Here is a 26827-nt window from a genome sequence, read left to right on the forward strand (position 1 = left end):
CATAACTTTACCAAATTTAAGACGATTCCAAAGTGACATAGAATGGTGATTCAATTCTCTAAAAATCTGCATTAAAATTTTTCAATTTAACGTCGATCAAATTTTTGACCCATTTTCATGTCAGTTATTTCTAATTTTCCGATGTCTTGTAAAAATGTGACTAAAAATTGGACGTCGAGAGTCCATAACTTTACCAAACCTAAGCCGATTCCAAAGTGGCATACCTCTAAAGAATTGTGATTTGATTCTCTAAAAATATCGTGCCCTTGTTATTACGAAAAGCTCGCCTTCATTTGTTAGCCCTTGTTGTATATACTGGTAAACCAAGGGAGTAAAAAAAGAGATTTCCCTAAAAAAAGGAAATCCCAAAGCTTATTAGCCAAACTGATAGAAAACTAAGCTTATTTAATTGCTAAAACATCTGATCCCCTCTATAATCGTTCCATGTATGAAAATAATTTTAAAACATCATTTTTAATTATTTCAAAAAAATAAATATATTTTCCAATGGTATAGAAAGAGATACGTTTCTTGAATTCATTTTGTAAAGTCCCGTATCTCAATTCGTCCATCCTACATATAGAAACTTCAAATTGACGATACGATCTTGCAAAATGAAATCTAGATACGTATTTCTTATTAAGAGACTTAAATTTTTTCTTTTTCATCGTACTAAATAGATACGCTATCTCGCGAGTGACTTAAAGAAGGTAGGTAGCTCCTCCTGGAAATGAACTGTAAATTATCATCGATGCCCACAAAGTAGGTTGGTATTTCTCCACGGCCCTTCACAAAGGTTAAGCCGCGGTAAAAGCACATAATGTCGAACTCCTCGAGAACTTTGGCGGACTCCTCCGTCACCTGGATGTGTCCAGGCAGCCCCGTCGACTCCATCCGAGAGGCCATATTGACCGGATTTCCCCAGATGTCGTAGTGCGGTTGGGAAGCGCCAACCACTCCAGCCATTATCTCGCCACTGGAGATGCCGATGCAGATCTCCCCGGTCGATAAAGCCCGATCGAAGGGTCTACCTGCGTACGCCTTATTGCACACCGACAGAGTTCGCATCAGGTCCAGGCCGAACGTGGTCATCATAAAGATCACCTCTTGGTTCCTGTTGGCGTCAAAGTCGATTGACATCGACGTTTGTCGACTCCGCACCCGATCCACTGAAAGAAAAATTGAATAAATCTATGTAATAATCGTTTTTTTTTATAACTTAAAAACAATTCCAATAATTTGCACTTATGTGTATTGCATATTGCTTATAATTATTTTAAGGCATATATGCTATACTGGTTTTTAAAATTAAATCAATAGTAAACTCGAAACTCGTTTTAAAGAGAAGGGCAAATTTTCCCCTTATCAGTACTAACTTTCACATTGGTATGAGCTACTGCGAAGATCAGTGTTTCGAATTTTGGAGGCCAGGTTATAATCTAATCCACAAGCTGCCATATAAGTGCAACCAACGACCTTGATTTTCTCAACCGAGTAATAATCCTTATAGGAAGTCAGCTGAGATGAGAAGAATGGGATATGAGAATATTAAAAGGACTTATTAATTCATCCTACCAATCTATCGAACTCTGTTATAATATCGTTTAGCACTCGTAAGCTGGGCAAATCCATTTGAAAATTTATTAACATTGCGAACATGACAGATACCATTCGATAATTTTCATAGTAGAGTTCGTGGTTGGCTACTGAATTGAGATAGAGCTCGACTGCGGAATACAAAAAAACAATCCTGGTTTTATTGAATACCTTGGAGTGATATTAAGTCAAATACTGACCAACATGAGAAGGAAGAATGTTATTTAGAAGAATTATAATTGACTGGTTGGTTACATCGGCCGCCTTTTGCTTTTTTTGCAAATCCACGTTGAGCCTGCGAACAGCCAAAAAAGGTTGGTGATTTTAGGAATCATTAACAGTTGGGGTTGACCCCAGAGTCCATTTATAATAGAGACTTACTTGTAGTTCATTTTTGTGTTGAACTCCGACTGACGCTCCTTGGCGTACATGGTAATCAGCATCATGCACACCCGAGTACAATGAGCTATTTCCGCCCTCAAATACGGTGTCGTTGTGGAACTGTGCTGGAAAATGAAAACGTACTGAAAACTCACGATGAGCAGGTAGACCACAGCCTCGCAGCAGCCGATGATTGTCTTGAGGGCGAAAGGAATTCGTGCGAAGGTGTAGCTCATGCCAATGACAAGTGCCATCATGTTCGTGAAGGCCCACGGATGGAAGCAGCTGTCCCGATCCATTTCATAGTGAAAGAGTTTGCTCTCAATGAAGTCCAGCTCATATTGGCTTTGGTCACAGTTTATCTGGTAATTTTTTTTAAATAGAAAAACAGAGTTTAAGATTACTTAACATATTATTTTAACTATGACTGCTTGTATTAATTATCCTGGGCGTTAAAAGACGCCAAAAAAACCTTCTGCATTAAAATTAGAATTACCAATTTTAAAAATACTATATTTGGTTCTTAAGTTTATATGTTAAAGCTATGTCGACTTTCCTATAAATTTTCCTATAACTTTATAGTTGACGGGTTTTGATATATGTAAGTGAAACCTTTTTCTGAAAATGTAAGAATAACTATATCTCTATATATATTTAAAAACTGTGTTCCTATGGGAGCAATATGATATAGTCGAACGATTCTTCCCGTTTCGTTTTATATACTACCTGCAGTAGGAAGAACAGGCATGGCTAGATCGACTCTCCTGGTGATGCTGCTCAAGAATATGTACACTTTATAGGGTCATTTCATTACTCACCAATATTAGAAAGATCACCATGTAATAGCATACTATTATCATTATATAGACAGTAATGCGCAGGACAAAACTGTGCTGAATCTTCTCGAACAGGTGGAAAATCTTACAGCTGAATTCGTTGTAATCTTTGAAATCATTTTCTCCATATCGCCACCAACACAATTTCTTATACCACGAGATGCAAAGAAGGGCGGTCAGCAGGGAGAACGCAAATAGGTCGATCACAATGCATGTGGTGCAGATAATCTTGTTGGTCACGACCTGGATGTAGATCAGGCAGCACCCAATGCCCCAGGCCAGAAGCATTGAGGACTTGAAAATGAAGTCCGGCTGTTCCAGATAGCTCCATTCCAGAGATGAGTCCCTGAACGCTACACAAAAATTGCCGAGTTGGCGCTTAGCTTCCTCATCTCTGTCAATTTTATCTCGGCGGCAGCATAAGATTCGAAAGCTGTATGAAAAAGTATTAGGCTCAGTATGCTCTTAAGTAAATCGTTCAAAACAGGGAGAGTGGAAGGTTTACAAAATCAACATTAACCGCTAAAACACCACTTACTCCAAGCCCCCAACTGGCATCTTGTCAAACTCCCCGCGCAACTCATCTGACACTGAATCCAAACTGCCGATATGGGTGTTCCGATTTGGTCCCAATGTGTGAATGTTAAGATTCGCACGGGCCTGCCCTCCTTTGGCGGTGGATTTGACGGAATCTCGGATTTCTGCGCTGGTTAGAAGATAGGTGCTCATTGGATGCTTCTGCAGCACTGGATCTTTTTGAGCCTTTTCTGTGCCCTGCATTATTATATAGTCGCCTGTATTCAAGTTACTTAGGGTCCGTCCACTAACGTGCACATAGCCCGGTTTTCCGGTTGCTTCCAGACGACTGGCGATGTCCACGTCAGCACCTGAAAAGGCATTAATTAGATTGGAAGTGCCTTCGAGGATTGGCATACCCCATATGTCGAACTGTAGCTTGGCCTCTCCCATGACACCTCCAAGCAAAGACCCCGAATGGACCCCTATGCGCATGTCGATATCCAAGCCCCGTTCCGCCCTGTGAAACGAAGGATAAGCTCGCAACTAGAACCAATTGCAGCTGTAAATGAACAACATACCTCACTTCCTGGATGTTGGCAATCATGGAAATGCCCAGGGACACCGCCATCTTGGCGTGATCGGGGTCAGGTTCCGCCAGACCCGCCACACAGTAGTAGCAGTCGCCCAGGAACTTGATGCGCTGCACCTTAAATTGGGAGGCAGCCACATCGAATCTTCCGTAGAGGTCGTGCAGTACCTTCACCAACTTCTCCACAGTCAGGGTCGTGGTCAGGTGGGTGTAGTTCACCACGTCGGCGTAGAGGATGGTGACATCCGGATGTATCTGAATGGCCATGAAGTTCTCCGACCTTCTCGAAACACCCATGCTAAAGCGTTCAAACTCGATTTCGGCCTGCATGATCTTGTTCTTGATGCTATTCTTGATGGGCTTCGCAATCTGAGGCGGCAGGATGCTGTCCACAAGCATCGATTCCTGTCGCAGGGCGTGGCGAAGCCACATCTCCTCCTTGATAAACTGGTGTCGGTCCAAGAAAGAGGAGCGCACCATGGTGTCATTCATGATGCGGAAGAATATGCCCATCATGTTAAAGCCCAGGTAGTGGAATATATCGACGGATATCACATCCAAGCCATGAATACTTCGCACCTTGTTATTTTGGTCAAACGCTATAAAGTGCAGAAAGTAGGCCACGTACACCATGCTGACTGAGGTGGCTAGTAGGGCAGCTCCCCTGATCGATGGAATCGGCAAAAACATGTAAATCATACAAAGCACAAAGACGTCATACGAAGAATTAAGCGGCCAGCCGTGATTGTAAAAATAATAGGTGTTCTGCGCTATATCTGAAGATAGTTAAAAAATGTAAATATTCTTGTATTTAATTTATCGGGCTTACCAAAAAAAACCACTGTATACGCCGACAAAACCGATGTGACCACCATAACCCATCTGTGCCGACTCACAAAGCTCTCATAGAAATTTATACTCATTAAGGAAGTAACCATAAGTAATGTCATCCCATTAAAGAAAAAATCCATGTAGTGAACTCCCCTATACTGCATAGAAGTTTATTTGGCTGAAAAAGTCAAACTTTCAACTGAACTCTCACCTGGACGAAAGTAAGTGCGACTAATTCAATGCCTACGATCACTATTATAAACAAGGGGAAGAAAACGGTGAGGTAACTGATCCATAGACGGAGCTGATACCTTTTATACTCATTCTCTAAATTCAACTCCTTACATTTAGCCTGCGAATACTGCATTTAGTAACTGAGTGAACTTGTTTGTCGATTTGATTACCTTTAGATAGCTCTGCTCCCACAGGCGCTCATCAGTGTAGTCCAGAAGACATTGCCTAAACCTCTCTCTGTAGGGCTGTTTATTTGTTTTTTTGTAGTTCATATTTCCCGGAGAAGTTACCTAGTGTACGATAGTTTAAAATTTATGATGAGTGCCAGGACTAAGCCTGTTTGGTGCTTAAGTTTTTAAACGCCTACTTTTTAAAGGAAATTTTATTGCATTTTCCACGAAAAAAGAAACTATTTTTGTACCAAGATTGAGATTTTCGGGCTTTTTCCTGTCACGGAATTCGGCTATAGATTTATTTTCTATTTTTATACCCTTGCAGAGGGTATTATAATTTTGGTGAAAAGTGTGCAACGCAGTGAAGGAGACATCTCCGACCCTATAAAGTAAATATATTCTTGATCAGGATCACCTCCTGAGTTGATATACCCATGTCCGTCTGTCCGTCTGTCTGTCCGTCTATCCGTCTGTCTGTTTCTACGCAAACTAGTCTCTCAGTTTTAAAGCAATCGAATTGAAACTTTGCACACACCCTTCTTTCCTTTGCACGCAGTATATATGTCGGAACGGCCGGGATCGGCCGACTATATCCTATAGCTGCCATATAACTGATTGATCGGAAATGCCATAACTTTGGTGTTTGTTAAGTTAGGAAGTTGGGATTTTCTATGGGTTTTATATTTGGCCAATCAATCCGACCTACCAAATTTCATAAGGATCGGCCGACTATATCCTATAGCCGCCATATATCTGATTGATCGGAAATGCCATAACTTTGGTGTTTGTTAAGTTAGGAAGTTGGGATTTTCTATGAGTTTTATTTTTGGCCAATCAATCCGACCTATCAAATTTCATAAGGATCGGCCGACTATATCCTATAGCTGCCATATAACTGAACGATTGGAAATGCCATAACTTTGGTGTTTTTAAAGTTAGGAAGTTGGGGTTTTTTATGAGTATTAAGAATGCATCATATGAATCATTTTGGAGAATATAATTTACAGAGTATTCTGCAAGGGTATATCAACTTTGGCTCCGCCCGAAGTTAGCTTTCCTTTCTTGTTCTTATTTAATGTTTTACTGTTCAAAAAAGCTTTTAGAAAGTTTTTGCTCGTTTTAATTTGGGGACTGGGAGGTCTACCAATCTGAAGAGGGGCCGAACTAAATACATACTTCTGTCCGGAACCCAGGTCCAGCTGGTCCTTGTCGGCTATATGAGATGGTGTTCTTGTCCTTAACCTTGAGCAATAGATATCTATATAGAGGATTCATTTGCTCTGCCCGAACCTCTGCCAAGCCTCTGCTGAGAGCCATGTTCGATCCAAACTGTGATTTCTCTCCAGATCGAACATGTGCGAAGCAACAGCAATAGTATGGTGAGTTCTGGCACCAGCCCTTAACAATAAGAGCGACCAGTGCAGCAATAAGTATTCACCACGGGACTCGATTCCAGTTCGATGAAACAAATGAAAATCTTAGTAAATTATCGTGGCACCAGTTTTGAAAGTTATCTAGATCGGATTGCAAGTCTAAATGACAAGTCTAAATATGCGGGCTAAAAATAATATCACCTGCGTACACGAGAATGACTTATAACAAAGGAAAGGTAATAAATCGGAGAACTTAAGCAAGAGAATATTTAAATAGCACGTTTTGTGTCCTACCAGATAATTCAAGATGCAGCTAAAGAGATCCTTAATTATTGTTCGTCCTTTACTCCTACAAAGTCGTGCGTCCTTATGACCGGAATTTGGTCTTGCATTAGTGGTTGTTTCGCTTACCAATGTTCCCGCTTGGAATGAATTTTAAACAACATTTTTATTATTTAAAATATATTTTTTTTTTCAATGGTAATATGGAACAGATTTTTAAGTTTCTTTTGTAAGGCCCCGTATCTCAAATTTTCATCAAACACATATAAACTTTAAATTTAAGATGCAAAACTTACAATATGAAATCTTGATACGTGTTTTTCATCAAGAGACTTAAAATTTTTCAACAAAGGGTTTTTATCCATCTTTTTTATCGTACAGATACGGATAAAGGTTATCTGGTGAGCTACTTGAAGAAGCCTCGCAGCTCCTTCTGGAAATAAACTGTAAGTTATCATCGATGCCCACAAAGTAGGTTGGTATTTTTCCACGGCCCTTCACAAAGGTTAAGCCACGGTAAATGCACGTAATGTCAAACTCCTCGAGAACTTTGGCGGACTCCTCCGTCACCTGGATGTGTCCAGGCAGCCCCGTCGACTCCATCCGAGAGGCCATATTGACAGGTGTTCCCCAGATGTCGTAGTGCGGCTGGGAAGCGCCAACCACTCCGGCCATTATCTCGCCACTGGAGATGCCGATGCAGATTTCGCCAGTCGATAAAGCCCGATCGAAGGGTCTACCCGCGTACGCCTTATTGCACACCGACAGGGTTCGCATCAGGTCCAGGCCGAACGTGGTCATCATAAAGATCACCTCTTGGTTCTTGTGAAGGTTGGCGTCAATGTGGGCTGCCATTGACGCCTGTCGACTCCGCACCCGATCCACTGAAAGAAAAATTAAATGACTTATGTAGACAAAGCGTAATAGCCATTTAAACGTTTTAAATAATAATTGTTTTTATACTTAACTTGTACATATATTTAACAATGAACTCCAGAAAATAAAAATTCTTTAAAGATCTAGTATCGTAAAATATACTTGGCTTAATACTGAATTTATTTAACTAAAAAATATCCCTTTATTAAGCACGATTTGTACTTAAGCTAAGTGTAATAAACTCCAAAAGAACATTTTCAATAACAAGGTTGGGAGTTACGGCCATTTTACAGTCAGGGAATACGACTATAGAGATTTTTTCTATTTTTCTTAGCTAATGTTTTACTCTTCAAGAAAGCTCTTAGAAAGTTGAATATTAACCTTTAAGATATAGAATAGACAAGTATGCGTTTAAAAGAGAAGGGTGAATTTACCCCTTATCAGTACTAACTTTCACATTGGTATGAGCTACTGCGAAGATCAGTGTTTCGAATTTTGGAGGCCAGGTTATAATCTAATCCACAAGCTGCCATATAAGTGCAACCAACGACCTTGATTTTCTCAACCGAGTAATAATCCTTATAGGAAGTCAGCTGAGATGGGAAGAATGGGATATGAGAATATTAAACAGACTTATTAATTCATCTTACCAATCTATCGAACTCCGTTATAATATCGTTTAGCACTCGTAAGCTGGGCAAATCCATTTGAAAATTTATTAACATTGCGAACATGACAGATACCATTCGATAATTTTCATAGTAGAGGTCGTGGTTGGCTACTGAATTGAGATAGAGCTCGACTGCGGAATACAAAAAAACAATCCTGGTTTTATTGGATACCTTGGAGTGATATTAAGTCAAATACTGACCAACATGAGAAGGAAGAATGTTATTTAGAAGAATTATAATTGACTGGTTGGTTACATCGGCCGCCTTTTGCTTTTTTTGCAAATCCACGTTGAGCCTACGAACAAAAAGATTTAGGTGGTTGTCAGGAATCATTAGTAGTTGGGGTTGACCAAAGAGTCCATTTATAATAAGGACTTACTTGTAGTTCATTTTTGTGTTGAATTCCGTCTGACGTTCCTTTGTGTACATGGTAATCAGCATCATGCACACCCGAATACAATGAGCTATTTCCGCCCTCAAATACGGTGTCGTGGTGGCACTGTGCTGGAAAAGGAACACGTACTGGAAACACACGATCAGCAGGTAAGCCACTGCCTCACAGCAGCCGATGATTGTCTTGAGGGCGAACGGAATGCGTGCGAAGGTGTAGCTCATGCCAAGGATTAGAGCCATCATGTTCGTGAAGGCCCACGGATGGAAGCAGCTTTCTTGATCCATTTCATAGCGAAATAGTTTGCTCTCAATGAAATCTATCTGGTATTCGTTTTGATCACAGTTTATCTGGCCATTTAAAAACAAATGAACAGAGTTAAAAACAAGAAAGGAAAGCTAACTTCGGGCGGAGCCGAAGTTGATATACCCTTGCAGAATACTCTGTTAATTATATTCTCCAAAATTATTCATATGATGCATTCTTAATACTCAAAAAAAAAACCCAACTTCCTAACTTTAAAAACATCAAAGTTATGGCTTTTCCAATCGTTCAGTTATATGGCAGCTATAGGATATAGTCGGCCGATCCTTATGAAATTTTGTAGGTCGGATTAATTGGCCAAATAAAAAACCCATAGAAAGTCCCAACTTCCTAACTTAACAAACAGCAGAGTTATGGCATTTCCGATCAATCAGTTATATGACAGCTATAGGATATAGTCGGCCGATCCTTATGAAATTTGGTAAGTCGGATTGATTGGCCAAATATAAAACCCATAGAAAGTCCCAACTTCCTAACTTAACAAACAGCAGAGTTATGGCATTTCCGATCAATCAGTTATATGACAGCTATAGGATATAGTCGGCCGATCCTTATGAAATTTGGTAAGTCGGATTGATTGGCCAAATATAAAACCCATAGAAAATCCCAACTTCCTAACTTTACAAACACCAAAGTTATGGCATTTCCGATCGTTCAGTTATATGGCAGCTATAGGATATAGTCGGCCGATCCCGGCCATTCCGACTTATATACTGCGTGCAAAGGAAAGAAGGGTGTGTGCAAAGTTTCAATTCGATATCTTTAAAACTGAGAGACTAGTTCGCGTAGAAACAGACAGACGGACAGACAGACGGACAGACAGACGGACAGACAGACGGACAGACGGACAGACGGACAGACGGACATGGCTATATCAACTCAGGAGGTGATCCTGATCAAGAATATATATACTTTATAGGGTCGGAGATGTCTCCTTCACTGCGTTGCACACTTTTGACCAAAATTATAATACCCTCTGCAAGGGTATAAAAAGGTCTGAATATTTAGCAACAAACACTCTTAGTTTGTATTAATTATTCTGGGCGCCAAAGCTTCTTCATTAAAATTTGAATGATATAATTTTAAGAAGTTTCATCTAGATACGGACAAACATGGCTAGATCAACTCTCCTGGTAATTCTGTTCAAGAATATACACACTAGATGGGGTTATTTCAAAACTTACCAATATCAAAAGGATCACCATGTAATAAGATACTATTATCATTATATACACAGTGATGCGCAGGACAAAACTGTGCTGAATCTTCTCGAACAGGTGGAAAATCTTGCAGCTCCAACTGTTGAATTTTTTGAACTCCTGTCCATATCGCCACCAACACAATTTCTTATACCACGCGATGCACACAAGGGTGGTCAGCAGGGAAAACGCAAGCAGGTCGATCACAATGCATGTGGTGCAGATAATCTTGTTGGTCACGACCTGGATGTAGATCAGGCAGCACCCAATGCCCCAGGCCAGAAGCATTGAGGACTTGAAAATGAGGTCCGGCTGTTCCAGATAGCTCCATTCCAGAGATGAGTCCCTGAACGCTACACAAAAAATGCCAAGTTGGCGCGCAGTTTTATCTTCTCTGTCATTGCTTTTTCGGCGACAGCATAAGGAACCAAAGCTGTGTGGAAAAGTATTACCCTCAGTATGCTTTCAAGTTACTCGTTCAAAACAGGGAGAATGAAAGTCAACCACCACTTACTCCAAGCCCCCAACTGGCATCTTCTCAAACTCCTCGCGCAACTTATCTTGCATTGAAAGCGAACCGCCCATCTGTGTTTTCCGATTTTGTCCCAATGTCTGAAAGATAAGATTCGAACGGGTTTGCACTGCAATGGATTTGCTTATATTAGGGTGTACTGCGCTGGTAAGAAGATAGGTGCTCATTGGATGCTTCTGCAGCACTGGATCTTTTTGAGCCTTTTCTGTGCCCTGCATTATTATATAGTCGCCTGTATTCAAGTTACTTAGGGTCCGTCCACTAACGTGCACATAGCCCGGTTTTCCGGTTGCTTCCAGACGACTGGCGATGTCCACGTCAGCACCTGAAAAGGCATTAATTAGATTGGAAGTGCCTTCGAGGATTGGCATACCCCATATGTCGAACTGTAGCTTGGCCTCTCCCATGACACCTCCAAGCAAAGACCCCGAATGGACCCCTATGCGCATGTCGATATCCAAGCCCCGTTCCGCCCTGTGAAACGAAGGATAAGCTCGCAACTAGAACCAATTGCAGCTGTACATGAACAACATACCTCACTTCCTGGATGTTGGCAATCATGGAAATGCCCAGGGACACCGCCATCTTGGCGTGATCGGGGTCAGGTTCCGCCAGACCCGCCACACAGTAGTAGCAGTCGCCCAGGAACTTGATGCGCTGCACTTTGAATTGGGAGGCAGCCACATCGAATCTTCCGTAGAGGTCGTGCAGTACCTTCACCAACTTATCCACAGTCAGGGTCGTGGTCAGGTGTGTGTAGTTCACCACGTCGGCGTAGAGGATGGTGACATCCGGATGTATCTGAATGGCCATGAAGTTCTCCGACCTTCGCGAAACACCCATGCTAAAGCGTTCAAACTCGATTTCGGCCTGCATGATCTTGTTCTTGATGCTATTCTTGATGGGCTTCGCAATCTGAGGCGGCAGGATGCTGTCCACAAGCATCGATTCCTGTCGCAGAGCTTGGCGAAGCCACATCTCCTCCTTGATGAACTGGTGTCGGTCCAGGAAGGAGGCGCGCACAATGGTGTCGTTCATGATGCGGAAGAATATCCCCATCATGTTAAAGCCCAGATAGTGGAATATGTCGACTGATATCACATCGAAGCCATGAATATCTCGCACGGTCTGATTATTGTCAAGCGCTAAAAAATGCAGAAAGTAGACCACGTATGCAATGCTGACTGAGGTGGCCAGTAACGCAGCTCCCCTGATCGAGGGAATCGGCAAAAACATGTAAATCATGCAGAGCACAAAGACGTCAAACGAGGAATTGAGCGACCAGCCGTGATAGTAATAGTGATAGGTGTTCTGTACTATATCTGAAGATATAAAAAAAAAATGTACATATTCTTGTGTGTTATTTATCAAACTTACCAAAAAAAACCACAATATACGCCGACAAGACCGATGTGACCACCATAACCCATCTGTGCCGACTCACAAAGCTCTCATAGAAATTTATACTCATTAAGGAAATAACCAAAAGTAATGTCATCCCATTAAAGAGAAAATCCATGTAGTGGATTTGCGTATACTGCATAGAAGTTTATTTAGCTGGAAAAGTCAAACTTTCGACTGAACTCTCACCTCGACACTAATGAATGCGACTAATTCAAAGCATACCATCACTATTATAAATAAGGGGAAGAAAACGGTGAGGTAACTGATCAACAGACGGACCTGATACTTTTTATACTCCTTCTCCAAATTCAACTCCTTACATTTAGCCTGCGAATACTGCATTTAGTAACTGTGGGAACTTGTTTGTAGATTAGATTACCCTTAGATAGCTCTGCTCCCACAGGCGCTCATCAGTGTAGTCCAGAAGACATGGCCTAAACCTCTCTCTGTAGGGCTGTTTAGTTGTTCTTGTGTGATTCATATTTCCCGGATAAATTTGCTAGTGTACGATAGTTTAAAATTAATGATGAGTATCAGGACTTAGCCTGTTTTCTGTCCAAGTTTTTAAACGCCTACTTTATACTTTTTAGATGGAATTTGATTGCATTATGGCTTGCACAAAATTAGAAATGTAATTTATTAAGAAGTTTTGTAAGCCCTTATCCTATTTCAGGTAAGCCCATTTATTGAGACAGCAGTGCTGCTGAATAGTCATATTTCCCTATGCGTACGAATGGGACAGAAATTGTATTTTTATGATAAATAATAAATAAAAAACATACCAAATACTAATTTATGCGTTTGTTTCGCTCCTTCTCTTTCCTTGCCCTTGTTTTATAAAACCTATTTAACTGCAGTTTTCATAAGATTCAAAAAACCTCTACGCTCAAACCGCCTGTGTTCTTTGGAATTTGGTAATATTAAGTAATATGGAATTAAATTAAAATCGGACATCTATATCATATAGCTCCCAAGAAATTAAAAAATATAAATATGAAAAATAAATTTATTTTGCTGTTTTTTTATTTATCAAAATATTTCTTGTTCTTTCGGATTTGGTAATATTTAAATACTATGGAATTACGGTTTTAATTAAATAAGTTATTCTCACTTAAATTTGAATATACAAGGTGGGTCAAATAAGCCGTTTCATTTGCTCTGCCCGCACCTCTGCCAACGCTCTGCTTAGAGCCATGTTCGAAGCTAACTTCGGTTTCTTAAGTGCAGTTAGCTTCGAACATGGCTCTCAACAGAGCTTTGGCAGAGGTGCGGGCAGAGCAAATGAATCCTCTATGTACATAGATTTTTAGTCTATGCCGACAACGTCATACGCGAATTGGGAAAAAGGTGATACTGACGATTTTTATTGGTTTTATTTTGGGCCAACCAATATAATTTACAGAATATTCTGCAAGGGTATATTAACTTCAACTCCGCCCAAAGTTAGCTTTCCTTTCTTGTTTTAATGCTAAAATTACTATACATCTGAGTTTATTCGAACGATCCGGCTCATTCCCACTTGCAATAGGAGAAACAATTTTGAATAAAGTTTATTTATTTTTTTTTTTTTAAATAATATTTTATTCACTGGAATCTGTTCAGTGCTTTCTGAACTTAACCTAGCGTAATAGGATAAAGTTTATACTAGATAACTTTAAAACATGTCTAGATCGACTGTCATGGTGAGGTTGGTCCAGATCCAGAATTCTAACCAATATCTAGGAGATATCATACTATTGTCATTATATAGACAGTAATGAGCAGGATAAAACTGTGCTGAATCTTCTTGAACAGGTGGCAAATCTTTAAGCTGTATTTGTTGTATTTTAAGTTATGTTGTCCATATCGCCACCGACACATTTTCTTAAATGCAAGCAGGCGATTGTGATCGAACCGAAGGCTTTGTGAAAAAGTCTTACACTCAGTATGCTAGGCAACCTTTCAAGTTACTCGTTCAAAACAGGGAGAGTAGAAAGTTTACAAAATCAACATGAAACACTAAAACACAACATACACCAAGCCCCCAACAGGCGCAACTCTTGTGACATTGAGACCAAACTGACGATCTGGATGTTCCAAATTGGTCCCAATGCCAATACGCCTTTGGCGGTGGATTTGACTGAATCGCGGATTACTGCGCTGGTAAGAAGATATGTGCTTATTATAAGCCTTTTTCTGTGCCCTGCATTGTTAAATAGTCGGTTTTATTAAAGTTACTTGTGGTCATCAGTACCGGAAAACTCATTGATTAGATTGGGACTGCACCCGAGTAATGGCGTAGACCAAATGCCGAACTGCAGCTTGGCCTCTCCCATGACACCTCCAAGCAAAGTCCCCGAATGGTCCCCTATGCACATGACGATATCCAAGCCCCGTTCCGCCCTGAGTCTCGGAGGATTAACTTACAGCTGGAACCAATTGCCAACAGCAGCAATCGTCCAGCACCTTCACCAACTTCACAGTCAGGGTCAAGGTCAGGTGGGTGTAGTTCACCACGTCGGCGTAGAGGATACTGACGTCGGGATGAATCTGGATGGCCATGAAGTTCTCCGACCTTCGCGAAACACCCATGCTAACGCGTTCGAATTCAGTTTCGGCTTGCATGATCCTGTTCTTGATGCTACTCTTGATGGGCTTCGCAATCTGAGGCGGCAGGATGCTGTCCACAAGCATCGATTCCTGTCGCATGGCATGGCGAAGCCACAACTCTTCCTTGATGAACTGGTGTCGGTCCAAAAAGGAGAAGCGCACCATGGTGTCGTTCACGATGCGGAAGAATATGCTCATCATGTTAAAGCCCAGGTAGTGGAATATGTCGACGGATATCATATCGAAGCCATGAATATTTCGCACGCTGTTATTTTGGTGAAACGCTATAAAGTGCAGGAAGTAGACCACGTACACAATGCTGAATGAGATGGCCAGTAGCGCAGCTCCCCTGATAGAGGGAATCGGGCAAAACATGTAAATCATGCAGAGCACAAAGACGTCGTACGAGGAATTAATGAGGCCTGTGGTGCTAGTAAAAATTATGTGTTCTGTGCTATATCTAAACACAGTCGAAAATGTAAATATTACTGTATTTATATTATCAGACTTGCCAATAAATACCACAATATACGCCGACAAATTGGAGTGACCATCATAACTCATCTGTGACGCTTTACAAAGCGCTCATGGAAAATTATACTCATTAAGGAGGTATACATAACTAATGAAAATTTGCGTTTGGCCATTAACTCGTTTCGATTACGTTTTGATTATCATCGTTGTAATCATCGATAAATAAACAGAAGTCCCTTTTTTTTTGTTATTTACCATATCTATAAACGTCTTGCTTCACTTTTATTTGGAAGTAGTAATCCGTTATAAACCTGCTGTTCCCAAGCTTCCTCACCCCCACTTAAGTGCAGTGTAATGACATTTTTCCAAGTTAACCAACAGTGTATTACTGGAATCAGTCGTCTTTTGGACCCAAACCTTATATAAGATGCATTGAAAATAAAGCCTATTTTCTATTTATTACAAAATTTGTCAAAGGAATTTAATGATATCTATGTCACAAATACTTAATTCATTTCACTAGTCCATCGGATTCTTGTGCACATATAAACACGATCGGAACTGAAATGCAACCTTATCCTACCATCGAACTCTAGTGGACCTTGAATAGTGTAATATAAGTTTATTTAGGCTTAACGTATTTAATTTTATTAACCAATTGTGGCAGCTGTTTCTATCGACTTGTATTAAATATATATTTTTGAAACAATAGTCCAAAATTTGTCGAGCTACTCATTTTTCTCTTCCTCAATAGACGAGTCATCTTCTAGATCATCAGGATCTAGTGAGGACATAACTGAAAAACGTCTAGATGAAGTCCGATCGACCAATTTCGAGGATATAAATTTTAAGTTTTCATCGATGCCCACAAAGTAGGTTGGAATTTCACCGCGCCCCTTCACAAAGGTCAAGCCGCGGAAAATGCACTTAATATCGAACTCCTCGAGAACTTTGGCCGACTCCTCCGTCACCTGGATGTGTCCAGGCAGCCCCGTCGACTCCATCCGAGAGGCCATATTGACCGGATTTCCCCAGATGTCGTAGTGCGGCTGGGAAGCGCCAACCACTCCGGCCATTATCTCCCCACTGGAGATGCCGATGCAGATCTCTCCACTGGACAGGGCCCGATCGAAGTGAATATTCGAGTAGGCCTTGTTACACGCCGATAGGGTTCGCATTAGGTCCAGGGCGAAGGTGGTCATCATGAAGATTACTTCATCGTTGTTGTTTTCGATCTCGTTTTTATCGTCGGACGACCTGTGATTGAGCACCCGCTCCACTGAAATGAAGATTGGATGACTAATATAATCATAGATGACTATAAAAGGTTAAATTAAGTAAGAGAAAGGAATTAAGAAACAAATTTATAAATGATGAAACAAACTCTTTTCTTTCTTAGAATAAAAATGTAAAATGTTAACCTAAATTGTTAATTTAATATAATATAATATTATTTTATATGTCGAAACTTGCAAAGTAACAGCTCTCATAGTTTGGAAACAAGGCCATAAAGTCTATTTCTCGTTTTGGAATAGTATTTGGGTATAGAAATTGGTCAGATAGAATTTTTTCATCGCGGTTAAATACTCACATTCGAACTGAAGTGAACTATTACGAAATTCATTGTTGTTTCGGATTTTTGAAGCCAAGTTAAAATCCAATCCACAAGCTGCCATATATGTGCAACCCACAACTTTGATCTTCTCAACCACGTAATATTCTTTGTAGGTAGTCAACTGCGATCGAAAGGTAGTGATAGGTGAATATTAAAAATGTTCACTACATTGACTTACCAGTCTATCGAACTCCGTTATGATATCGTTCAGAACTCGTAAGCTGGGCAAATCCATTTGAAAATTAATTAGCATGGCGAACATGACTGAAACCATTTGATAATTTTCATAGTAGAGTTCGTGGTTTGCTATGGAGTTGAGGTAGAGGTCGACTGCGGAAGGTAGTTTTATATTAGCATGCTAAATCATTTGGGATAATATTCACTACAAAACTGACCAACATGAGAAGGAAGAATGTTATTCAGCAGAATTATAATTGATTGGTTTGTAACATCGGCCGCTTTTTGCTTTTTATGCAAGTCTACGTTGAGTCTGGGGAGAGCCTTTGTCAAAAGAAATTTATTTACTTATATTAATTTTACTTACTTGTAGTTAATTTTGGTGTTGAACTCCGCCTGCCGCTCCTTCGCATACAAAGTGACCAGCATCATGCAAACCCGGAAACAGTGCGCTATTTCCGCTTTTAAATACGGAGTGGTGGTGGCGCTATGCTGGAAAACGAACCCGTACTGGAAAAACACGATTAAGACGAAGGCAATGGTCTCGCAGCCACTGACAACCATCTTGAGTGCGAACGGGATGCGCGCGAAGGTGTAACTCATGCCAATAATCAGGGATATCATATTCGTAAAGGCCCACGGATGGAAGCATATATCCCGATCCATTTCGTAGTGAAAAAGCTTGCTCTCAATATAACTTAGCTCATATTGGTCGCGGTCACAGTTTAACTGGAGAATAAAAGGTCGATTCGTAAAAAATCGTATTATTTGAGTCAGTGGACGCACCAATACAAATTAGATTAAAATTTGATACAAAAAGACAGGATATCAACAGAAAGAAGAAAGTGTAAAATAATGTTAGTAATATTTCTTGTGCACTTAGAGCCTTCATAAGTGCCTGCACACACAGTACTATATAATTTTGATAAATTATGCCTATATAGATACGTAAATGTTAACCTAAAAGAAAACACTTTTAACTTATAATGAAAATTGTAAAACTACTTTAAAAATATTTTTTACATATTCAGTATTTATTCAGAACTCACGATTATTAGGGAAATTACGGCGTAGTAGCACACTATGATCAGCAAATAGGCGGTAATGCGCAGAGTCGCACTGTGCTGTATCTTCTCAAACATTTTAAATATCATGCAGCTGTGTTTGCCGTAAATAGTAGATTCACCGCGTCCATTTCTCCACCAACACACTTTTTTGTACCACGCGATGCACAGCATGAAGGTCAGTATGAAAAGCGCAAATAGGTCGACAACAATGCATTCCTTGCACACAAAATTATTGGTCACGATCTGGATGTAGATCAGGCAGCACCCAATGCCCCAGGCCAGCAGCATTGAGGACTTGAAAATAAAGTCCGGCTGGTGCAGATAATTCCATTCCAGAGATGAGTCCTTGAACGCTGCGCAAAAAATCCCTATTTGGCCTTTCTGATCAATCTCGCGACGAGATTTGCGGCAGCAGCACAGCAATCGGAAGCTACAATAAAAATTGTTAGTAATCTAATCAATGCGCTCCTTTTCTACATCATATAAAGGATTAAAAAGCTTTTATAAAAATGTTGTCTTTTTTTTTTTTTATGTTTTCAAACAAAACTATTTTAGGATGTAATAAGGTCGTGTCATTCAAAATTTTGTATACAACTTTGTTGTATACAACTTTTGTGGCGAAAATGGTAAACCCTCCGCAAATTAAACATTTTATAATATTTTTAAAAATGTAAGAAAGAAAGTTTTATAGTAAATTGCATGAATGGTTTTTGAAGGTGCATTTACATTTGAGACATTACTATAAATCAAATAGTTTAGTGATGAAATAAAGCTTGCTCAGTCAAATATTTATTAAGATTTAGAATACAGGGCTTTTAAATTTTCTCACAAAACACAAATTTTAAACGTACGTAATTTACATGAGACACTGTCAATTTACAAGATAACTATCAGAAAGTTGGGATTTGGAAAATTTGAAATTGGGTAAACGAAGAAATATAGTAATATTTTAAAAACATGTTTCTTAAAAAATTACCAAAATATAAATATTTTAAAGAAAGAATTTAATATAATAGAACTCTGTGAAAGTATGTTGGAGATTCATGTTAAAAATAGCACTTTTATAGGAGAGTTCTAAAATATCACTTACTCTATGCCCCCAACTGGCATTTTGCGGAACTCCGCACGCAACTCTTCGGACATTGAGATGCGATTGGCCATGGTTGGCCGCTCCTTGTCTATTGTTTTAATTTCCAGACTGGCCCCAGAGAGGACTCCATCCATGCTTCGGATTGAATCGCGGTTTATGCCGGTAATTAGATAGGTTCTCATGGCTTTCAGCATGGGATCATTTTGAGCCTTTTCTGTGCTCTGCATTATTACATAATCGGTTGCCTTCAGGTTACTCAAAGTCCGCCCACTGACGTGCACAAAGCCCGGTTTTCCAGTTGCCTCCAGGCGATTGGCGATGTCCACGTCGACACCTAAAAATTGGTGGATTAGATTGGAAGTGCCTCCAAAGAAAGGCATACCCCAAATGTCGAACTGCAGCTTGGCCTCTCCGATGACTCCCGCCAGCAGAGACCCCGAATGGACCCCTATGCGCATGTCGATATCCAATTCTCGTTCCGCCCTGTGGATCGGAGGATTAGCTCAAGTCCAGACCCAATTGCAGCTCTCGATGTCCAACATACCGCACCTCCTGGATGTTCGCAATCATGGCAAGGCCCAGGGACACCGCCATACTTGCGTGATCGGGATCAGGTCTGGCCAGGCCCGACACACAATAGTAGCAATCACCCAGGAACTTGATGCGCTGCACCCGGAAATGGGAGGCAGCCATGTCGAATCTGCCGTACAGGTCGTGGAGCACCTTCACCAGTTCCTCCACCGTCAGGGTGGTGGTCAGGTGGGTGTAGTTCACCACGTCGGCGTAGAGGATGCTGACATCGGGGTGGATCTGGATGGCCATGAAGTTCTCCTTTCTGCGGGAGCCACCCAGGTGGAAGCGGTCGGGGCCGGTCTCAGCCTGGATGATCTTGTTCTTGATGCTGTCCTGGATGGGCTTGGCAATTTGGGGCGGCAGGATGCTGTTCACAAGCATCGACTCCTGGAGCAGGGCGTTGCGCAGCCACGTCTCCTCCATGATGAACTGGTGGCGATCCAGGAAGGAGGCGCGCACCATGGTGTCGTTCATGATGCGGAAGAATATGCCCATCAGGTTGAAGCCCAAGTAGTGCAGTATATCGACAAACATCACATCGTAGCCGAACGAGTCGCGGAGGGCGAAACCCGGGTTCAACGTGAGGAAGTGCAGGAAGTAGACCACGTAAATAATGCTGACCGAGGTGGCTAGAACGGCAGCTCCCATGATCGAGGGAATCGGCATGAACATGTAAATCATGCAGAGCACGAATACGTCAAAGGAGGCGTTTAGGGGCCAGCTTCTCTGGGAATGATGATACGAGTTCTGCGCAATGTCTGAAGATAAACAGCCAAGTAAAACAGTGGTCGGGTGCTTACTTCATCAGACTTACCAGTGAATACTAGAACATATGTCGCCAAAACTGAGCTCAAAACCATAACCCACCTGTGCCGATTTACAAAATGTTCGAACAAGTTGATACTCAACAATGATAAAACGAGCAAAAACGCTAAGGACCAGGTGATCAAATCAAAGTATATGACCTCCAAGGGCTGCAAAAGAGTTTATGTAAACAAAAACATTAATTGATCATCCTTCAACGCTCACCCTGACGAAAAGTAGTAGAGTTACGAACAAGCTACCCATCACAAATATGAACAGAAGGTAGAATACGGTGAGATAACTGATCAGCAGACGGACCTGATAACGCTCATACTCTTCCTCTAAACGTAGCTCCTTGCATTTGGCCTATAGAAAATAAATTAATAAGCTGAAGAGTTATCGATTTGCTTACCTTCAAATAACTTAGTTCCCACAGGCGCTCATCATTGTAATCAAGACGACATGGTCTTAACTTTGTACCTCTGTACGTCGTCCTTATTGATTTTCTTGGGCCTATGTTCATTGTATTTGTTTTATTTTATTTCGGTTTCTATGTAAGATATTTAGGATTGAAAATGTGGAGTTATGTGTGTGGCAAAAGTAACTACAAATATGATGTCAATTTCACTGAAGCATAAAGCAAAGCATTTTTAAAACAGTACAAGTTAAGTGCTATAGAGATCCGGAACAATAAACAATTTTGTAATTCTTTTATTATATCTGTTCGTATATTTTTGGCGTCAGTATTTAATACGCTTTTACAATTTTGACTTGTTATACCCTTGCAGAGGGTATTATAATTTCAGTCAAAAGTTTGCAGCATAGTGAAGAAGACATTTCTGACCCTATAAAGTATAAGTATTCCGTCCGCCTGTCCGTCCTTTGAGATATAGTAGTTATTTACTATATCAGAATTAGGCTTTTAGTTTTGTCAATCGGACAACAATATCATCTAGCTGCCATAGAAACGATGGCAAAATGCAGCGCAAAGTCGACATAGCTTCATTGCTTTTAATAATAGAAATCAAAATGTAGTCGTTTTGCAATAACTGCAGGGGTATATAAACTTCGTCTTGCCCAAGTTTTCTTCCTTTCTTGTTATACCCTTGCAGAGGGTATTATAATTTTGGTCAAAAGTGTGCAACGCAGTACAGGAGACATCTCCGACCCTATAAAGTATATATATTCTTGATCAGGATCACCTCCTGAGTTGATATAGCCATGTCCGTCTGTCCGTCTGTCTGTTTCTACGCAAACTAGTCTCTCAGTTTTAAAGATATCGAATTCAAACTTTGCACACACCCTTCTTTCCTTTGCACGCAGTATATAAGTCGGAACGGCCGGGATCGGCCGACTATATCCTATAGCTGCCATATAACTGATTGATCGGAAATGCCATAACTCTGCTGTTTGTTAAGTTAGGAAGTTGGGATTTTCTATGGGTTTTATATTTGGCCAATTAATCCGACCTACCAAATTTCATAAGGATCGGCCGACTATATCTTATAGCTGCCATATAACTGATTGATCGGAAATGCCATAACTTTGGTGTTTGTTAAGTTAGAAAGTTGGGATTTTCTATGGGTTTTATTTTTGCCCAATCAATCCGACATATCAAATTTCATAAGGATCGGCCGACTATATCCCATAGCTGCCATATAACTGATTGATCGGAAATGAAATAACTTTGGTGTTTGTAAAGTTAGAAAGTTGGGATTTCCTATGGGTTTTATTTTTGGCCAATTAATCCGACCTACCAAATTTCATATGGATCGGCCGACTATATCCTGTAACTGCCATATAACTGAACGATTGGAAATGCCATAACTTTGGTGTTTGTAAAGTTAGGAAGGTGGGATTTTTTATGAGTATTAAGAATGCATCATATGAATAATTTTGGAGAATATAATTTGCAGAATATTCTGCAAGGGTATTTCAACTTCGGCTCCGCCCGAAGTTAGCTTTCCTTTCTTGTTTTATAATAAATTTGATTTTTTAGAACTGTTATTCATAAAGTAAAATGGTTTTCCTGAAAAAAAATGTAACCGATAGAAGCAAGACTTTCCGTCTGTATTAAATATACATATGTATTCTTGATCAGGATCTATAGTCGAGTCGATCTAGCCATGTCCGTCTGTCTGTACGTTTGATCGTCGAGATTTCTGAAATTATGAGAGCTGGAGATTCGAGAATAAAAATGCCAATTCTAGTGATACATAGTCACGAAAGTTTATTTAAAAAATTTGCCATGTCTACTGGAAGCCCTAATAAAACAAGACCCTCACTGATTTATTTTATTTATTTATTTATTATAGATGATAGTAAAGTTTACAAAACTAAGACTAACATATGGTGGTGTAGTGCTAGCTGCGGGGCCTTCGACTACGTTTTATTGTAGGTTAACTTAAATTAACAATATTTCTTAGTTTTAATTTTTGGATTTAGATTTCGTTGTATAAATTGTTTTTTTTTAGGAAAGATATAATTGTTTTGATATTTTCTGATGTAGGGTTCTTTAGGTAGTCGGTGGCTAGTAGGTTTTTAAAGATATGTTGCTTGTCCTGTGTGATTGCTGGGCATGTGTCTATGATGTGTTCCATGTTTATGGGGGTTGATGATTGGCAGAGGGGGCAGTTTCGTGTAGTATTGAGATCAAGGAGGTGTTTGTGTGTTATGTTTGTGTGTCCTAACCGAAGTCTTATAAATTTAATTTGGTCAATTCGGCTAATTTCTTCCTGAGTTATCTTAGAGAGTGTTGATGTGTGGATGTTGTTAGTGTTAATGTTTTTGTACCATGAGTTGCATTTATTTATTAAGGTTTCATTTTCTAGCTTTAGTTGATTTTTGAGAAATTTATTAATGTCTTTTATATTTTCGTTGAGAGTATATATTAGTGGCATTTTCGTTGCCTCTTTTGCTATTTTGTCTGCGAGTTCGTTTCACTGATTATTATGATTGAAGAGTTGTTTATTTGATCAAATTTGATCACTTGAGTTTTAGGCCAACCACAATGCCTCAAAGGAGTTTTTACACGAACAAGTTCAATCGAAATAAAGCCCCAAAAGGAAAGGGGTATGTCCAATGCAGAGAACGCGCCAAAATCAATGTTGGGCCCAAAAATTCCACTTATCCCGAGAACCGCATGCAGTTTGACGGAGTCCTGCTCCTCGGCCTCGACCATCTGCTGTGTTGTGTTTTGCGGTTTCATTGGATTGCGCCGGCACATTCCATTTGCGAAATGATTGGAATTTATGCTTACAGATTAGACAGTCCCTGTTGGCCCACATTTCGCAGCACAGGGATTGGCACTTCCCCCGGTCCGACTGCGGTTGTTGCTCCTCTGACAGACGGACGCAGACAGCCTCCTTGACTTGTCCTTCTTGGTTTTTGAAAATCACTGCGGCAACTTTGACATCTGCAAAAACGTTGCATTTCCATTCGATATTTGGGCTCTCGTTTCGGTCAAAAGTTGCGTGCCCAGCAACCACTTTGGGCCCCATTCGGATCCGATGATTCGCCATGGCATCGCATGAGGTGGCCCATAATGAAATGCTGAAGTGCAGAAACGCTGGGCGCTGAAAGCTCAACTCTGGCATTCCGAGAGCCTTCGTGCCGGTCATGTCAAACCCGTCGCCATCTCCATCGCCCATTTACGCCCAGCTGCGCAAATTAAATAATAGCCGCGAGTGCATAAAAAAGAAAGCGGAGTGAACTTTATTTCACTTAAAGCCAAAAGCAACACCAGCCAGTACGTAACAGTAGCCATTGTCGTGGCCAGAGTTCCTCCTGCCCTTCGGTTGGCCAAACATACACACTCGCTGGTCGTATAAACAGACCTATTCACACACGTGCATTGCGCGGTTTATGCCGCGGATAAGTACGGGAACTTTGCCTGCCATTAAACCATGAAAAACTTTTTCACTTACAAAAATATTTAAATTCGAATATGAAAAGGTTTTCTGTTAATAATTATTTGAATAATCGATTAAATAAAAATGTAATAAAAAAACCTATAATTAATAAAATAAAAACCGGAGTTCGAGTTTTGAATGTTATATCTTAATGCTGTTTTTAAACTTGTTTAAGACCTCAATAACTACTGAAATTGCAGGTGTGCGCAAGAATCGATTTTTCGAATTCGACTTTTATCACTTCTCATAGGCAAGAAGTAATAGGTTGCCAAAGAAACCAGAAAAGCTTTTATGATTAACTGTTCGTAAAAACAGTATTGTTATGCTTGAGGCTTCTTCTCATAGAATTCAATATTTACAAAATCTATTTAAGAATTTTTAGCTTATAAAATAATATTTCCCCTAGCCTCCCACATAAACGCTCACTCACACATAGTAGAATTCAGTTTGGCTCGCTCTCGCATAAGGTTACATTTTTTAAGCCAATTTTACAGGCCACTGCCTAACAAGGACATTAATTGGTAGCTGCTGCTCCAGCAAGCCTGGCTGGGACTTTGGCTTTGGGTTTTGCAACAGAGCTGGAAATGCCTTTCGCAGTGGTCCGTACGCCTCCTCTATGTGCCACGCCCACAGCCGCGCGACACGGCCAAAAGAGTAGTAAGCTGTATGCGTTGCGTTTCATCTCTCTTTGCTTTGCTTTGCCAGCGAGCACAATTGCAGCCAAAATAATAGCACTTTTACCTTTCCAAAAGTTTGGAGCCCCTTTATTTTGTTTGTTTATTTCCAAATTCCCCTGCCGTTCTGATTAGGATTTTGCTAACCCGTATTGGTAAAGAAAATAAACTTTAGGAGAACTTAAGGTCTAATGCTGGTCATGGTTTTCCATAGCTCAGCGAATATTTATATTTTATTCACAGACAGCAGCACCTTAATTGAAAAACAGTGTTTAAAAGGGTTTATCAGAGGTAAAATTGATAGGAAACGTTTAATCTCTAAGGCCGTATTTATCAAATTAAAATTATACAATTACAATTACACAATTACTATTATAATTTCCTGGCGTAAAAGTTTAAAATCGAAAAAAAAAAAATCAAAAATAGTTTTTATCAGAGATATTTTCAAACTAAAATAAAATTTAAAAATTATTTCAGTGAAGGTGTTTTAAAGGCGATATATTCAAATATTAGTATGTGGAATGCGCAATGGTTGCTGTTAACTTGACTTATCTTAACTTATACTTTGTCCGCAGCTGTAAATTTATATAGATCTATACGTATGCTGGTATTTTTGTAGTAATTTTTTGCTTGGATCCCTTTTCATGGTTTTTATTCACTTCAATATTTGCTTAACCCTTTTTTGTATGCCCGCCACGTTGACGTCACTTCTCGACCAATTCAGCTTCAGCTTTGGCCGAGGAGCGAAAGGAACCTTCTGCCTTTGGCAACACGGGAAACGGCAAACGGCGACCGTTTCGTGTTGTTTTTGCTCTTATGATTAAACATGCCTTTCGCTTTTGTTTAAGCCCGGCCGGCCAACTTGCCTTAAATATTGCATGAATGTGTTGCAGGGGGCAGTGGGCTGTGGGCGGTGGTCGGTGGGCGGGTTTCGGGGTCGTCGACGGGTCGAGAAGTAAGTCTGTACCTGGCGACCAGTTAATTAGCTGGCACTGCTGACTTTTGCCGCTTGACGACATATTTCGTTTAAGGTTCAAGTGTTTTAGCCAAGTTCGAAGTTCCAAGTTGAGTTTTCCCCACAGCCCCAGCCCTTATTTGCTTTCCTTTCCATTTCCATTTCCACTCACACCCCCCGCCCCTCCCCGCAGAACTGGCATGTAAAAGTGCGATTATAGTCGCATAATTATCACGCTGACATGCCCACACACAGAAGATCGACGGGGTGAGCGGTGCAAAGTGGCGGGGTCCTGGGGTTAATACATACAGAGAAAATGCCGAAATGTAATTACCTGGCAAACAAACCGCAATTTCTCGGTACACACTAATACGGGGGCTCCAGCACACACATACCGATGAAAACTAAGTGAAAGTGGACACGCAACAAGCAAAACTCGGGAAACTCTTTGGTACTGGGCCAGCGGAAATAGGAGTTAGAGATGTCAACGTGAAAGTGTATTGACGTTTCTTTCAAACTTTTTAATTACCCTATATAAAACATACCTTACTGGCTCTTAACACAATCCGGTTTCTTATTGAGGTTTTCATATGGTGCAAACAACTGTTTGATTTTTGATTTTAAGTAAATACAGCTAAATTGGCATTTGATCTGTTTCTTAAAATCATAGAAATTCGTTTGTAAGAT

General features: G+C 40.4%; 4 protein-coding genes across 7 annotated transcripts; all 4 read right to left on the reverse strand.

Annotated features, from left to right (window-relative positions):
- Nucleotides 1-514: 514 nt before the first annotated feature.
- LOC108053949 (adenylyl cyclase X E-like) lies at nt 515-5282 on the reverse strand. Of its 3 annotated transcripts, none has more exons than XM_044459993.1 (12): nt 5157-5282; nt 4964-5104; nt 4751-4910; nt 3911-4691; nt 3749-3849; nt 3352-3700; nt 2796-3246; nt 1978-2339; nt 1797-1891; nt 1576-1727; nt 1377-1518; nt 515-1169 (listed from the first exon to the last, which is right to left on the reverse strand). In XM_044459993.1, exons 1-12 carry the CDS (start codon nt 5256-5258, stop codon nt 673-675), a joined length of 3333 nt encoding a protein of 1110 aa, XP_044315928.1. In that variant the 5' UTR covers nt 5259-5282; the 3' UTR covers nt 515-672. The 3 variants fall into 3 exon arrangements, with proteins under 3 accessions (XP_044315928.1, XP_044315927.1, XP_044315929.1); XM_044459992.1 differs by having other exon boundaries at nt 3911-4697; XM_044459994.1 differs by lacking the exons at nt 515-1169; nt 1377-1518 and having other exon boundaries at nt 1582-1740; nt 3911-4697.
- A 1704-nt stretch (nt 5283-6986) lies between these two features.
- Nucleotides 6987-12695, reverse strand: LOC108038566 (adenylyl cyclase X E-like). 2 transcript variants are annotated; one of them, XM_044459990.1, is made up of 12 exons: nt 12591-12695; nt 12398-12538; nt 12185-12344; nt 11343-12129; nt 11181-11281; nt 10790-11132; nt 10261-10708; nt 8741-9102; nt 8562-8656; nt 8341-8492; nt 8142-8283; nt 6987-7698 (listed from the first exon to the last, which is right to left on the reverse strand). In XM_044459990.1, exons 1-12 carry the CDS (start codon nt 12690-12692, stop codon nt 7172-7174), a joined length of 3360 nt encoding a protein of 1119 aa, XP_044315925.1. In that variant the 5' UTR covers nt 12693-12695; the 3' UTR covers nt 6987-7171. The 2 variants fall into 2 exon arrangements, with proteins under 2 accessions (XP_044315925.1, XP_044315926.1); XM_044459991.1 differs by lacking the exons at nt 6987-7698; nt 8142-8283 and having other exon boundaries at nt 8447-8505.
- A 1734-nt stretch (nt 12696-14429) lies between these two features.
- LOC108038558 (adenylyl cyclase X E-like) lies at nt 14430-15335 on the reverse strand. Its single transcript, XM_017115386.2, has one exon. It carries the CDS (start codon nt 15182-15184, stop codon nt 14609-14611), a length of 576 nt encoding a protein of 191 aa, XP_016970875.2. The 5' UTR covers nt 15185-15335; the 3' UTR covers nt 14430-14608.
- A 546-nt stretch (nt 15336-15881) lies between these two features.
- LOC108038582 (adenylyl cyclase X E) lies at nt 15882-21193 on the reverse strand. The gene is made up of 12 exons (XM_017115416.1): nt 21013-21193; nt 20826-20966; nt 20611-20770; nt 19768-20554; nt 19606-19706; nt 19224-19557; nt 18116-18563; nt 17434-17795; nt 17285-17379; nt 17068-17219; nt 16866-17010; nt 15882-16553 (listed from the first exon to the last, which is right to left on the reverse strand). Exons 1-12 carry the CDS (start codon nt 21121-21123, stop codon nt 16003-16005), a joined length of 3387 nt encoding a protein of 1128 aa, XP_016970905.1. The 5' UTR covers nt 21124-21193; the 3' UTR covers nt 15882-16002.
- Between the last annotated feature and the right edge of the window lie 5634 nt (nt 21194-26827).

Source organism: Drosophila rhopaloa, unplaced genomic scaffold, assembly GCF_018152115.1.
Source record: "Drosophila rhopaloa isolate 14029-0021.01 unplaced genomic scaffold, ASM1815211v1 contig_2, whole genome shotgun sequence".
Classification (NCBI taxonomy): domain Eukaryota; kingdom Metazoa; phylum Arthropoda; class Insecta; order Diptera; family Drosophilidae; genus Drosophila; species Drosophila rhopaloa.